Genomic DNA, 16716 nt, shown 5'->3' with positions numbered 1-16716 from the left:
TGACGTTTGCTCATTATATACCTCCATCCCGCACAATCTTGGACTACAAGCCATGGAAGCTGCATTACTTGCCACAGACAAACCACTATATCTGCAAGTGTTCGTCATGGAACTCACACAGTTTACGTTGCACCACAGCTATTTCACTTGTCTAGATACATTTTACATCCAACTATCTGGCGTGGCAATGGGAAATTGTGCCGCCCCAACCTATGCCAACCTTTTATTCATCAATTTGAAACCGAACACATCACATCTAACCCAGAATGGAACAACCAGCTAATCTGTTACTACCAGTATATTGATGACATCTTTCTGATGTGGAAAGGTTTTGAACTTCAACTGACAACAGCCATAAACAAACTCAATCAAGTTGATGCCAGATTACAATTTACCTTTACCATTAATCAAACACAGATCTCATACTTAGATGTCAACATTCAAATTGAAAATAATAACCTTCAAACATCCATCTTCATTAAGCCCACAAATCGCAACAATTACCTACATTTCACCAGCTTTCACCAGATGAGCCTTAAAAAACACCTGCCATATTCTCAACTCCTCAGAGCTAAACGTATTTCATCCACCTCAGACACGCTCAAAGCTGACAGCTCGATCATATTCAATACATTTCAGCAAAGAGGATACCCAGAGAACAACATTAAAATGGCACAACAGCGTGTTGCGCTGAAAACCAGATCTGAATTATTGCTAACTAAGCAACTTACAGAAAATAAAGACAGTCGCCCTTGCTTCGTGTCTAAATTTTCCACTACCAGCTCACAGATCAAAACTTCCATCATGAAACATTGGCAGTTACTCCAACTTGAACCTGATTTTAACAATATCTTTCAAACACCACTCATTTTTGCATATCAGCGCACTAAAAACATTCAACAACTGCTAAAAACTCAGAAAAGTCCTACGGATACCACCTTCAAGGGAACCTTACCCTGCCACAATTGTGGAAACTGAAACGGAACATTTCATTAACCACTCACATAGCGTCAGCCAGTTACGTTTCCTGATTCTGGAAGTCGTGAACAAAGCCACAGGAAGAGACAACAAGAAATTTCTTTTACAAAGAGAACTTTATTGGATGCATAAACTTAACTCTATCCATCCGAAGGGTCTCAACGAGAGACTCAAATTTAGCTGCCACTTATAAGCATTATTGTGCCTGTTGTTGCCACTATCTTTGTGTTTTGACCCCTCAGCTACTTCTGTAAGTCTCTTCTTTTCTTTCTACCCCGTTGTTTTTCTACCTTTTTATTCTACTCAGTGTATTTCACCCTCACCCTTATTTGCACTTCCGCGTGTACCCCACCTTTTACATTCAGACCACCATTTTACCCTTCTCCCTGACACCTTCTTTCTCAGCTCTTTCCATATTTTGCACCCCATTTCTTTATGATTTACTGTTTAGTGATTTAGCATTCTGGTTGATTCAGCGTTGTATATTCATTTCAGTGTCGTTATACACCGGACTTCAGCGTGTTCCACACATGCCCACTTTTGAGGACCGTCGGCAGCGTTCGCTCATGCCGATTCAGAACGTTTACTCTGCACAATGCGGTAAGCTATCACCCGTGGCATTGCAGCGAGTTGACACTTGGCCCACTTCCTCTTTCGTCTCGTACACTTCGTGTTTCATTGCTTATTTAACTTTAGAGACACCCTTAATCACCGCACCTCTGCAACAAACTATTTTCGTCCCCTTGGCTTTCCTGCAATCACCTCACTATGACTTTTCACATTTGATGACTTCTAACCGTCGAGTTCATCACAATTCCATTTGCTCTTCTTTAGCTACAGCAGTCACTAACCTCCACCTCGTTTTTGCGGGTGTTCTTGGGGTTCACTTAAGCATTTAGCACACCACCAAGCACTCTTTTGACTCCCGTTGACGACCTTGTTTCTTTTAAACACTCAGTACTAGTATGTTATGAACTCACTCGGCATGGCATTTATTTTTTCACCCTCATGTACAGTTTATTTTTTAAGACATCCTGGCTCCTACTTCGCGCTATATCCTCTGTATCTTTTTTCCTTTTAGATATTCCCCCTGATGAAGAGCACTGCTCGAAATGCATAGGGGATGCATTTATGAATATTGAGTAAAATATACAGTTCCTTTGATACGCTACAAAGCATCGATTTGTTTTTGTGACCTTATATCATTTGATTTAAAACATTATGAAGACTGGTTCAAAATAAACTATTTTTGAATCGCACATTATTTGAGATTATATTTTGGTTTCTAAATTCCGAGACGCATTATTGCGCTAGGAGGCTTCGAGATTCATCTTACACAGTGTAAGATTTGTTTGTTAAACTGTGGCATACCTCATTAATGTTAATTTGCGACCCACTAAAGATGGCTAATTAAAAGTTCTAGGGTATCCTAAATTAGGAATTGCAATTTCCTAATTGTGATTCAGTAAGAATCGCAATTTGAAAACGTCCGTTTCTAATTTTTGTGTACATCTGGTCCATAGTTCCTTGGTTAGCTCCAACTGTGCTTGTTAATTTGCCCCGTGAGTCCTGTGAGCCGAGAAGCGGATGGGCCAAGCTTCATCACTTTGCACCTGCTCCACGTGTCAGGACATGAGTGTATGCAAGGCCAGTTTTATCCGCTCACCATCTCTCTGGCCAAGACAGTAATTTAACTTTATCCTGCACCTCAGTCAGTGGGATGTTTAGCAAATTCAAAATAAATACACATGATGAACTGGGGTCATTAATTTTTCATTCTCCGTCACGAGATTCTCTTGGATATCATAGAAGGTGCGTTAGAATAAGAAGCTTAACACAGTCTCCAAACTTCCAAACAAGAAGCAAAGGGATAATGAATCAAAGTGGTTGCACAGAAAAGCCTCACTCAATAGGTATGTGTTCGGTAGTGAGTCAATACAATTAATGGCATTCATCAGCCTTTTTTTGCTTAGCTTGGTTGTCTTTTGACCCACAAAGTCTGGTCCTGCCATATTTGATGTTTGTTAGACAGTGAACTTATTTGTTGCTATGCATTTCTTTTTAGTTGACTATGTAATCTTTTCAGTAGAATTGTTATTTCATTTTTTTCTTTCATCATTTATTTGTTGGATTTATTTGATAAATTTATTGTAGAGGTGAATGTGCTAGACAGCTAGTTGAACGTTTGAAAATACATTTATACTAAGGTACAAGTAGTACCTGAACTATGCAGTGTACATAGCCTATATTAACAGTACTATTCACTTTGTTAACATTCTTTGGCTTTGTACCAGTCTTTGTATTCGGTTTTGTTTTTTTCAAGATGTAGAGGCATGGTAAAATCAAGGTATTGTGAGCGCAGACTCTAAGATACTGTAGCAATAAAAGTATGCACACTTTCAAAATACCTTAAAACAGTTAAATATAGAATGACCACCAGTAGAATAAATTCAATATAGAGTATGCCGGCCAACGCACATTTTCTTCATTATTTTGTGAACTCAGCATCTTATGGTTTATTGTGCACTCGTCCCCATTGCTTCCTGCTGCTATCAAAAACAACAGATAATACTGTCGGAGAGAGAGCAAAGACGCAATGATAATTGAAGCAACCATGTCTAGTTGCCTAGATGACCAAATCGGATCAGGGTGCGTATTAAGACCACATTGGAGGAGGTAAAAATTGAGTCCAAGAGTTGACCGGCTACATGTGTAGGCTTTGTATTAAGTAGTTTCTTTCTTAGCACAGCCAAGTATTTTTTTTTTATTTTACGTGGTGCCTGTTAGATCTTCTATCCATAAATTCATTTTTTTTAGTTACATCACATTTGATTTTCAATGACGTAATACTTGATTTCTTTTCTCTGATAATGCTATTTGAACACTGCTGCATGAAGAGTGAAAGTACAGCAAAAGAGCATTCTACATTGCATGCTTTATTTTGCAGAATAGAGGAACAAACTCTTTATCAGATTCAATTTGAACCACAAAAGCAATCCAACCACCAGCTACCACTGTGACCCCTCAACCCACATGCCCTACCAAGACCCCGCAGTTGATTTAAAAACCTTCTGTGTCCATTGCATCCAGGAAATGCACACAGTCCTCTTAGAGCCAAGTCTGTGTAGCGAATAATTTGGCACTGTTCTAGTATGAAAATAAATCTGCAACTTGATATCTATGCTTGACTGCAGATCTTGCATTTCACAGCATAACATTAACTGTCCCACCATGGCATTTATATGAAAAGTGGATTGAAGAGGCTCTAAGGAATGAATATGCTATACATTTTCTTTCTTAGGCCCTGAATAATAACATCCAGAGGAGTTACGTTGTTGGGGAATAATAATAAAGTATTATGAGGATAGCTCAGGAATGATTTACCTGACCTGTAAATTAGGGCTGGAGAGGGCAGAGAGTGGCTGTGGAGCCTTACAGTTTATCACAATTTTGATGGTACTTGCTTGCTGAACTTCGGGTTGTAGGCAAACTTGTGACTTTTGTTCTGGATTGAAAACTTGTTAATAAAACAGAGTTGATCAGTGGTTAAAAATAGGAGGTGGCTCAACCGAAAGCTTCTAGACAACCTGGAAACATCCGTGAAGAAAGCAATCTAATTTATAAGCTCTCCAGCAGCCCAAATTAGAAATGGCGGCTCACTGATTATTTTCTAATTAATGTTTAAACTGTTTCTTCTATTTTAGGCAATGCAGCTGCAAATAATGAGAATGACAACTTTGAAGACACAGTTTGCTTTTTGCCTCCAATCGTGTTGAACTTTGAACTTCCTCCTGATTACCCCTCAACCTCTGCTCCAATATTTACACTTAGCTGCAAGTGGCTGTCTGCAGTGCAGGTTTGTCTTAAGTATGTTTTTCAGCTTAAGAGGCCATGTTATAAAATCCTTGAACCTCTGTGATGGTTTGGCAGGGAAAAAAATAGCTTTCTGTTTATTGGATGGTGTTCTCTAGAGTTGAAACAATGCATTCGCAAACCAGTCCATTTGCCAAATAAAGTTAACAGTGTCTTTGAATACTACACAGCGCCTTAATTTTAAAACAAATATTATTTTGCCAATCAGAAAACAGCAGATATTTAAGAGCCACCTTCCCATTTACCACGTCTAAATTATCACGTTCAATTTTAGTCTGCTTACCTCTGTTGTGCTGCAGAAGCTAAGTATGTCCATGATCACATATGGAATAAGTGTTGGGACAGCTGACATCTATGGGGCTTACAGTTAGAAGACTAGGTACCCCAGAGAAGCCTAGAGATTTGGATGGATAACGTCCCTTGCAGTTGAGTCAAAAAACAGGTTTTGACGGTTTCAGGCGATCGTGGTTCTTAATCTCTCGTTGCAGAGGTTTTGGGATAACGTTTTTAAACCTAGTTGTCTAGGCTGTGAAAGGTTTTCCAAAATCTAGAATCCACAGCAAAACACAAACAGGTTGGGTAGCACTCACAATACATTTGCAAAAAGAAAGGCGCAGTACAAGGAACGGTGAGCCATGCAAAGTGTCTTGCATTGGAATCTTTACTGGGATCCAATGTAAAGATTTATTTGCTGGCCGCTTATCATCAGACTTTCTCATGCCTTATAATGAACTGCTGCATTCTGAATGAATTGCAAGTGAACGTACAGTAGTCCATTGTCGAAGACCAAGCCAGATTCTATTGCAGTAGTCCCAATACCATTAAATATGCTTGTAAGCTGCTCCGACTTTCTAAGGTGAAAGAAGGAGAATAAGATGGATGCCTCTGCACCCTGAGTTGGAAATGTAGCTATACAAGTGCTCCAAACCCGACATACGGAGTTAATCGCCATCTCAGCGGACTATATTTCTCATAAACTATCTTGCAGGCAGACCAAAACCTATTACATATGGAGCAAACTTATTTGTATATTTAGCAAAAGTTTGGAATTGGAATTGGAATTGATCTGTCATGGCTCAGAATTTGGAAGGAAATGAAAGTTGAAAAATTGACCTGTAAATGTCCCTGACAGAGGGTTTCGGGAAGTGTTGTGAACATTGGAAATTTCAGGTCTTGAGTTATTCTAGAATAAGAACAGTTTGTGGAGATAGTGACAACCGAACTGTACAAGCTTGGGATGAACCTAAATATATGCAACCTATTAAAGGTATCTTCAGATAGAAGCAGTAATTCCAAGGGTACAGCTGTAACATAGTATTAACTGGAAGGAATAATAGAAGAGAAGGCTTGGGGAACACCTTACAGTATCCATGGAAACACTGGTGGCTAAAGGTTGTCATAGATTTAAACTAGTTCAACTCAATTACTTTAAACCATTAGTTTGAGATGTTTGGGGCTAAGGCGCTGGGTTCTGTGAGGTATTGGTTGTTCATAGTTTTAGGGCTGTATATAAGAGTGACAGTGAATGCAGATATTAGATTATGCAGAACCTTCGTCAGTCCTCCTGATGTTTTTTTTCTAGTTACTTTATAGGTTGCTGACAGTTTCGAGGTGGTCAAATATACACTTTTTAGTAACTTAGTCAGGGAATTCAGGCGCTGCTTTAAAAGAAGCTAGTTTGTTGAGCGAGATTGGAAAACATGTTTAAGATCATCTTGTCACCGTTTTGCGTTTGGTAATGTCTCTGACCTAGAGAACTGAGCAAAGAAGTCTTCAACATGGAATACTGACAATCTATGGCGGTGGTCTTCCATGGGCAAATTAGTTCCTTGGTCAATGTGACTAGAAAGGGAATAACACTGAAGATGTACCAGTGGAACCCTGTGTGTACAGGCACTTCATTAATGTTTCAGTTACTCAGTGCGTTTTGTCATATTTTGGTAAAGGAAAGTCTGAGTTGACCCTGCCAGATGTGATGTATAGATTGCACATACATCTATACAATAACCTTACTTATGCAATATTAATAAATGTTAAGGATTTTATCTCTGTACACATCATCAAATAAGGCCCAGATTAGTGGAGCCAAATGTTGTTTTGTATAGCTTGGTAATGTATTTTTGGTTCTGGAATTTGGGTCACAAATTCACACCTTTTTACTCTTTGTATATTGAAGCATTTGTCTGCTATGATACTGAGTTTACGTTGCACATGAAATCCTAATTACCCACTCACTAGACGAAGCAGAAATCATCCACATTTCAGACTGTGTAGAAAAATGTGTATTATTGCAGGAGACTTTTTAGGTCTCGCCTGTCGATGCGCATGCGCATCGAGCTTGCGAGACTATGGGGGCTTATCCACTCTTTGTCCAACTTGCAAGGAATCGTGGCGATTCCTTGCAGTGCCCGTGCAGTGCGCATGAGCATTGAGCTTAAAAGCGCGTGCACATGCCCCCAGCCGCCTGCCTTGCCTACTCTCCCGCCCCCTCACTTCTTGATTGCACGGCCGCTAGGCCGTGCCTCCCCTACTCCCCCCTCCTCCTCCTACTCTCCTCCCCTGTCTGCCTGCCGTGTCGCACCTCTCCCCTCTCCGCCCCCTCCCCTGCCCGCCGTGCTCTCCCCTCCTCTCCTTTCCCACGCTCGCCTCCTGAAAGTCGTCTTCGTTTTGTCTCACCGCTCTCCGTTTACTTTCCTGCCTCCCCCTCTTTCACCCCTTTCTATTTTATATCCCCAATTTTCTCCTTTTTAGTTTTTATTTATTCCACTTCCCCAGCAGCACCGCACACACGCCCCTCCCCCGCTGTCCCCTGGAGCAGCGCGCAGACACCCGCTCCCTCCCCCGGTGACATGTCTCTCGCTGCCTCTGTTTGTGTTGGTGCAGCGAGAAATGTTCTGTCACAATCCCGTCCGTCAAATCCGGCTTCGTATCCTCACTCACAATGTCACGGGCACCGCGGCCTGTGCCCTCACACCTCCGACGACCACTCGGTGCAAATACGGACTCTCTCCCTCAGTACTGCGTCATCAGTGCCTCCCACGGCGACCCCCTCTTCCAACAGACCACCCTCCCAGACCAGCAGCCCTCCTCTCCCTTTCACCCCACAGAAACCGTGCCCGCACTCATGACGTACACGCCGTCCTTTCCTACCCACACACCTGCACTCACACTGCCTCTCATCTTCTGCATCTCACAGCGACAGTCTCTCCTATCCCAGGCGTCCCACGCTGAGTCTATTTCAACTCCGGCTTCCCACAATGACCGTTTCTCCCGCCTCATTGACAGTCTCTCGTTTCCAGTGTCTCTATCTCCTGCATCCCACACTGACAGTCTCTCTCGTATCCTGCACGCCACACTGACAATCTCTCTCATTTGCTGCACCCACCCTACATGACAGTCTCCCACGCCTCGTACACCCAGCAATTACAATATCTTACGTCCCCTGCACGCCACACCGACGGTCTCTCTCGCCTCCTGCACTCCATACTGACAAGTCTCTCTCTCATCCTGCACGCCACACTGACGGTCTCTCTCGCCTCCTGCACTCCACACTGACAAGTCTCTCTCGAATCCTGCACGCCACACTGACGCTCTCTCTCATTCCTATACTCCACACTGACAGTCTCTCTCGAATACTGCACGCCACACTGACGCTCTCTCATTCCTATACTCCACACTGACAGTCTCTCTCGAATACTGCACGCCACACTGACGCTCTCTCTCATTCCTATACTCCACACTGACAGTCTCTCTCGAATCCTGCACTCCACACTGACGGTCTTTCTCGCCTCCTGGATCTTAGGCTGGCAGTCCCTCTCATCTCCAGCATTCTACAGTGACACTCCTCTTTCATCCTGCATGTCTCAGCTGCCTTTTAAATCATCTACGCTCCGCGCTCCACCAGACAAAGGCACCACGAAGCTTTGCTGAGCGGCTATAACTGTCAATGCCTAGAGCGTGGAAACAAATGTCTGGAGCTCGTGTTACAAACACCCTACAGTTGTAGCTAACATGGCATAGCCTCGGGCAACTAATGGTATAATATTGTGCTCTCCATAGCTACACAGTCCTGGACGGCTGCATTGCCCATTGTTGCTCCACCGGGGCAAGAGCTGTGCCACCCTTTGAAGATCCCCGCTGGCTTTGTAAATAAGCCCCGTCTGGGTTATATATATGCCATTTGGCTATCATTAACATCGAGCAGAAGACCTTTCTGTGCCTCCCCTACTCTCCTCCCCCCTCCTTCTCCTACTCTCCTCCCCTGCCTGCCGTGTCGCACCTCTCCCCTCTCCGCCCCACCCCTGCCCGCCGTGCTCTCCCCTCCTCTCCTTTCCCGCGCTCGCCTCCTGAAAGTCGTCTTCGTTGTGTCTCACCGCTCTCCGTTTACTTTCCTGCCTCCCCCTCTTTCACCCCTTTCTGTTTAATATCCCCAATTTTCTACTTTTTAGTTTTATTTATTCCAGTTCGTGTGTCACCTCTTTCTTCCTTTGCCCATCCAACCTCCGTTTTTGTTCTGCCTTTGTCCCCTGCTCAGCAGCCCCGCATGCCTTCCCCAGCAGCACCGCACACACGCCCCTCCCCCGCTGTCCCCGGAGCAGCGCGCAGACACCCGCCCCCTCCCCCGGTGACATGTCTCTCGCTGCCTCTGTTTGTGTTGGTGCAGCGAGAAATGTTCTGTCACAATCCCGGGAAATATCACCACCTCCGGGGATTATTTATTAACAAGCGGGCTCCTGCCCCGCCTCTCTCCTCATTCGATCTCTCTCATTCGGCTTCTTCTGCTGCTCTCCCCTCCTCTCCTTTCCCACGCTCGCCTGGGAGCCCTAATGAAATGTATTGACGCGGGGGCTTAAAAAGTTTGAAGACTAGGGCTCTAGGGCCTATTGGCTTAGCCTGTGGCCAATGTTAAGCTCCAAACTCCTACGAAAGGTGATGTCACCCATCAAATACAGGTAGCCCCGCCCACACTCCACAAACACCCTCTGCCTAACAGCTGAACAAAGCCACACTTGCGTCGAAGTGGAAAGTCCCCGACGATCTCTGTTCGATCTTTAGTCTGCTTTGCTTTCACTTTCTTTTAAGACAGTAAAGTTAGCATTTCCAGGAAAGGAAGGACACCCACGCGCAGTACATGTGAATGCCCTCACCCTCACTCACCCTCAACCCCTCACCCACCCTCAACCCCTCACCCTCAAACCCTCACTCACCCTCACCCACCCTCACCCTCACTCCCCCTCACTCACCCTCAACCCCTCACTCACCCTCACTCACCCTCACTCACCCCTCACCCCTCACCCTCAACCCCTCACTCTCACTCATCCTCACTCACCCTCAACCCCTCACCCTCACCCTCACTCACCCTCACCCACCCTCAACCCCTCACCCTCACTCACCCTCAACCCCTCACCCTCACTCACCCTCACCCTCACCCTCACTCACCCTCACCCTCAACCCCTCACCCTCAATCACCCTCAACCCCTCACCCTCACCCACCCTCACTCACACTCACCCTCACTCACCCTCACCCTCACTCACCCTCACTCACCCTCACTCACCCTCACCCACCCTCAACACCTCATCCTCACTCACCCTCACCCTCACTCACCCTCAACCCCTCACCCTCACTCACCCTCACCCTCACTCACCCTCACCCTCACTCACCCTCAACCCCTCACCCTCAATCCCTCACCCTCACTCACCCTCAACCCCTCACCCTCACTCACACTCAACCCCTCACCCTCACCCTCACTCACCCTCACCCACCCTCACCCTCACTCACCCTCAACCCCTCACCCTCACTCACCCTCACTCACCCTCACTCACCCTTACTCACCTCAACCCCTCACCCACCCTCACTCACCCTCAACCCCTCACCCTCACTCACCCTCAACCCCTCACTCACCCTCACTCACACTCACCCTCACCCACCCTCACGCTCACCCTCACTCACCCTCAACACCTCACCCTCACACAGTGCAATAGCTCTCAGACCATTTCAGTTACAGCTTTTATAAATATTTATGGCTTTTTTTATTTGTAATTCTTTAGCATTGGCTACAGGAAACAAAAATGCTAAACATTTACAAAAAAAACCCATAAACAATTCTAAAAGCACTAACTCTAATGGTGCGAGACCTATTGCATTTCCAATGCTTGTTACTCTGTTGCCCTCAGTTTTAGCACCATTCACTTTCCCTGCAGGTATACTACAGATTACATCACTGTGACAGTTTATTAGCAGGAAATTACCTGAGTAGGAATGTAGGGTGGTCCTAGCAATGTACAGTTATTCAGATCTCAAAGAAAAAGATGGGCTCACTGCACATGGTAGGTAGTATTATTTTATTTTATGATATAAAAATAACTGAAGGTGTTTACAGCCTTATTTCACATAGTAGTTCATTTGAACTAAGACTGTGTGTAAAGCAGCCACCTTGCCGCTATCTATCCTTACTATAAACGTCTTGGTGGATTTTATGCTTAATACTCTGTGAAAGAAGATATTTTATCTCTAATATTGAGGCTTTTCTATTTTAGCTGTCTTATTTATGCCGTCATTTGGACACTTTATGGGAGGAGAACCAAGGAGATGTTGTTTTGTTTGCCTGGATGCAATTTCTAAAAGAAGAAACTCTGGCCTTCCTAAACATCACGTCTCCTTATGAGTTGACAATTTGCACAAAGGGAGCGCTCAGTTGGAAATATCTGCTCCCCAAGAACACCGAGCAGGCCTCCAGTGAGGAAGGACTGACCAAGAGCTGTAAGGTACTTGACGCCCGAGCGATCCAAGATGTGGACTCTTTCTCTAGCCTTCTCAGGGATGTCTTGGACTTTGACCAGGTTCAGCAGAAGAAGTGCTTTGACAGCAAACCATACCTGTGCAACATCTGTTTCTGTGAGAAGCTAGGCAGTGATTGTACACACTTCAAAGAGTGCCATCATGTCTACTGCAACACCTGCCTGACCGGCTACTTCGAAATTCAGATCAAGGATGGCCAGGTGCACGCCCTCAACTGTCCAGAACCCAAGTGCTCTTCAGTTGCTTCACCTGCTCAGGTAACAACAACGTTAATTTCATCAGTACCACGTTCAGGTTTTGGTTTACTGTTTGCATTAAGTTTTGCTGCTATTTGATTATTCAGCAGCAATCACAGCAAATATATGCACTTCTGAGATATATAGTACTGCCATGCTAGGAAGCTCTTCATTCATTCCATTTCTTTGAAAACCGCATTTGACACTGTGTAATAGAATTTAGTTTATAAGAATCCATTTACTTTATTACAATATATCACACATGTATGTAAACTAGTGAACAGAAACTCCTGACAATTTACTTGACTACTAGGATTTCTCTTGGATTAGAAATATAATTGATTTTCATCTAGTTGCTGACCTTTATGGAAGATGAGTATACTTGTCCTTGAATGCCTGCTATTACCATACTACCGTCCTCACTTTAACTTTCAAAATCTACAATTCGAATTATGAATGCAGAGTACAAGAGTTCAAGTGAAAGCTCGGTCTGCTATTTTTAGGTCACACCTAGAGAAAGCTTTTAGCTGTCTGTTTGTGAAAGACCTCGTATGGACCATACCAAAATGCTTTGAGATCAAAGGTGAGGTGCGCAATGTCATTATATATTTAGGCAACCCATTCAGTATTGTGAACTTAACTATTTAACAGATCGGACCGTCCCATATATGCCCAGCAGTGAAGAGTCATTGTTTCTTTGTCCCTCCAAAGAAGATTCTAACAGAACACTGATTTCAGGAACAGTTGTCTAGAAAAACCCTCATAAAAGGTAGACCATGCCTTCTCCGGCTCACAAGCTGACCACGAGGTCTCATGAGACAACGCTGTTACCACAATTTCAATCAGAAATTAAACCTGTTATTATTTCTCCTCATACACCCAGTAGAGAAACATCTGCACATGTTATGACCTTTTGAAGGTCTTTCCAAGAGGAGTCACCACACTTAACATCGCCGTGGAGGTGCGTGAAGCCGAATCTTCAATAATTTTAAAAACTGAAACTTTGACATCCAGCACAAAATCTGGCTTAATTCACCCCGAGTTTACTTGAGACAACTATAGAACTTTTCCAGACATCATCAGCAACAAAGGAAATAGTTTTGATGCTGCAAAGCACCAGAGCAAGATCCATCCTTTTTGAATACTGATCCACAAGTGAAATCTGTAATGCGATTAACTATATAGAAAAGATCTCCCATTCACCCTCTTCCTTTCCCTGGACAAAAACATAACTATGTAATGCAGTTGATTATAAAATATGCAAAACACGAGGAACTGCATTTAAGGCACTAGTCTTGACAGCTCTGATAGGTCGATATGACCAGTGCTCTCTCTATGAAAGCTCGTGTCAATCAATTATCAGGAACTTGTTTCGGTATACTACGGCAATTGCGAAAAATCTTTAAATGGCTGCCACCCGAAACTAGAAAGCCTCTGGTTCAGGGATTGATAATCAGCAGGCTTGATTATGGCAATGCGATGTTTGCTTCCATAAATGAGTCTGCTGACCAAGTTGCAAACCCTCCAGAATAAGGCTGCGAGACTAGTGTTGGGTTTGCCTCCTAGGTCCGCCTCCAAACCCATTCTTAAAATGCTGCACTGGCTACCTGTGCGCCAATGATGCCATTTTAAAATCTTGAGTTTAACCCATAAACCCCTTCATGGCATTGGCCCCGCCTATTTGGCAAAAAAACTAGTCTGGTATACCCCGCCTAGAGCTCTCCGCTCTAGCTCGAAGTTCCTGCTGTCCCAGCCTAGAGTGCGGACGACCAGGAATGGATGTCGGTCCTTTTCATATGTGGCCCCTCAACTTTGGAATAAGTTTCCTTCTCATCTCCTGTCACTCTCCAATCATCTGGAGTTTCGCAGGGGTTTGAAAACGTGGCTTTTTCCCGAAGAAAGACTCCTCCTGCGACGTGTCTCTGCTCTGGTAGGTCGATGCCTCTCTTCTGCAAAGCGCCTTGAGACCTCTTTTGGTGATAAGTGCGCTATATAAAAGCATTTGACATTGACATGCACTGCAAGACCTCGAATTTGCAGATGACGCGCACAAAGGAAAACAAGCATTGGAAATGCAAAAGGCCTCGCCTTTGTGTAAGTTAAAGCAATTCGTTTTGCAAATGGTATTGTTTTTTTGCTTTGTATTAATTAGTTTATGTTGTGTTGCGACATAGAACCAACATACACAAGGATTATTTCTTTAGAAATACCTGTCTGGAATGTTTTAGCAGAAGTTAACGTATTTTCAAAAATAAAGGAACTTGGGGAGTCAGTATGGCTATAGACTTGGTTTCCAACGCATGGAAAGTCACTGTAAAACAATGTGCTCCTATCAATAATGCCCCCGCTGCACTTGTAGCACAGAATACAGCATTTGTGGCCAAGGACGCTTTCCTTCACTGTTGCGTGTCTTAGTAAATGCCCCCGCTGTACTCGTAACACAGAATGCAGCACTCCTTTAGGCAATAGTACCATGTGCGTGAAAGCGTAAATAAATGCCAGTTCTTAGTTCTGTTTCACTCCTAGAAATCACCCCTCTTCAATGCGCGAGTGCGCGCCAGTCCACACAGCTTCTAGCACACCAAAACACGTCTTGCTGGCAGCGCGCTTGTTAACAGCAGCCTTGGGCGCAGGCTCCGGTTGTGGATCAGAGCATTCCAATAATTCCCAATCTAATAAAGGACCTGGGTAACCTCTTTCTAAATTTGGAAGTGCTTCTGACTAAATGGAAAGCTGCAATGTCAAACCGAGTCTCAAAACACCTACGGACGACCTTACTGATTTGGTCAATTACAGACCCTTTTCATTGCTTCCCTTTCTTGGAAAAGTCACAGAGACCCTGGTCAACCAACAACTTGTCTCGTTTTATAAACCCATTCCTATTAGAGCCCTACCAGTCAGGTTGTCGTGCATCTTATAGCACGGAGACAGCCTTGGAGCAGGCTGCTGACACAAGCAGGCTTGCTTTACACCAGGGGAACTCAGCTATCCTGGCTCTCCTGGAGATATCATCTCTCATGCAACCCTAATCCAGAGATTGGGGGAGATCAGTGTCAGAGACAAAGCACTGGAATGGCTGGCAGTAGCGGCCCGTGGTGGGAGTGCTGCCGGGCGCTAACGTAGGGAAGGGCAGGGTGGGGGGTAGTAAACTACAGATTACGGCCGATTAGAGGTAAATAAACATATAAATAAATGAAACTAATTTTGTTGCGCGTGCTGCATCGCCAAATGCGATGGAAGATTATGACAGTAGGATTCTGACAAGTGTGCAAGGAAACACCACTACTTACACAAAGAAAGTGAATGACTGATGCACGGGCTACAACAGGGACCCACCACACCATTCTCATTAGGACTATTCCAAACCACACCATCCCAGTGTAGACCATTGCCACCCAAAGTGTTCCATCTCAACCATCTGTCAGATTCCTGCCTTCAATTTCAGTGTCCAATGTCTACATAAAAGCCACCAACACACACTGGACCTCTGACGATCCAGTGTGTTGCCACAATATCCTTGTCAGAAATAGTCAGACACAGAAATATGGTACCAGGTACCAAAATATCACCACATTAGAATTAATAACCAAAGATCTCCACCTAATGGGAAAATATTTTGAGCACTATATTTATGTCAACAATATATTGACATACAAACGACGCTCCAACTTCTCCTTTACACCATTTCTATTTGGTTCCAACTTCAACAGCCAGAGTACAGTTCACTTTGCAAAGTGTTAGTGTCAAAAGTGGAATCATCATTCTTTCTAACCAACTAACCATTTATTTCTACCTTAATAGCATGTTCACGAATAGAAGTGTGGCAGAAAAAAACCATCTGCCAATTTGCCACTTTCATCAACATTGATAGATCCCACCCCAGTTCTGCCCTCTTCCCACAGCATTGCTGCCACCTAACAGGGCACAAACTGAATGAACATTGTCCTGCATACGTACATGCAGCATGTACGTCACTTCCTACAAGTCTGGTTGCACCTGCATCAACAGAGCAGCCTCGCTCCCTGGGGCTGGCCTGTAGACTCCGACAGCCAAGCAGTCACACAGTGATCCCACCTGAACCTGTAGTAACACACCCAGTGCTGAAGTACTGCTGGTGTTTACACGTGATGGGCGCCAATAACCATTCCATTGAAAAGGGGCGACAGAGGGGGTGCAAGAGAAACTGCAGTTGTGAGATGAAGGCCAGAAGGTGCAGCGAATCTAGGCAGTCTGGGCATGTGGCGGAGCAGTTGCGAACTCCTAAGGGAAGCTTTGGGCCCCTGCATATATGATGTGTAAGAACTAATCACGAGGCACAGGACAGCCACAAACGGCAGTAACAAGAGGTCCCAATAGCACAGATCTTGCAGCAACATACCCAAAGCCAAGAATGTTCGGTGCTACATGGCTGGTGAATCCAAGCCTGCAATCATACACCCAAGTGTGCACTTACACACAGTCAAAATGCCAAGAACCTACAGCAGCGCACAGCCCATAAAAGTCGTTTTTTTGCGGTAATTCAGCTGAAGGAAACCACAAATGTGAAGAACATGCAGTCCAGACAGCCCACAGACTGCTTACAAGCACTGACAACCAACAATGTACAGTGACAAGCAGGCCATTCAGCGCACAACCGTCTCACAGGCACAATCAGTCAACACTGAATATTGGCAGAGTCTACACAGTCCACAGCCTTATCACACGCACTGACAGTGAAACAATGTACAGTAACACACAGTCCAGACAGCCCACAACCTGTTCTCACGCCCAGACTGCCAACAATGTGCAGTGAATGATGCAGAGTGTGCCCACCCCACAGCCTACTCACAC

At 44.5% G+C, this 16716-nt stretch overlaps 1 protein-coding gene across 3 annotated transcripts in view; it reads left to right on the top strand.

The window, feature by feature from the left end:
- Window positions 1-16716, top strand: part of LOC144769073 (E3 ubiquitin-protein ligase RNF14-like) — a 140903-nt gene that overhangs the window by 61067 nt on the left and 63120 nt on the right. The window contains exons 3-5 of one of the 3 annotated variants that reach the window (XM_078653071.1): window positions 1474-1578; window positions 4683-4834; window positions 11389-11907. In XM_078653071.1, coding sequence (XP_078509197.1) covers window positions 1474-1578; window positions 4683-4834; window positions 11389-11907 — 776 coding nt within the window. Of the gene's footprint in view, window positions 1-1473; window positions 1579-4682; window positions 4846-11388; window positions 11908-16716 lie in introns of all 3 variants that reach the window. The other 2 variants (XM_078653072.1, XM_078653073.1) reach the window with 2 other exon arrangements.

The sequence above is a fragment of the Lissotriton helveticus genome, chromosome 7 (genome assembly GCF_964261635.1).
Source record: "Lissotriton helveticus chromosome 7, aLisHel1.1, whole genome shotgun sequence".
NCBI lineage: Eukaryota > Metazoa > Chordata > Amphibia > Caudata > Salamandridae > Lissotriton > Lissotriton helveticus.
Note: the sequence above shows the minus strand (reverse complement) of the source record. Positions and strands in the feature narration are given on the sequence as shown.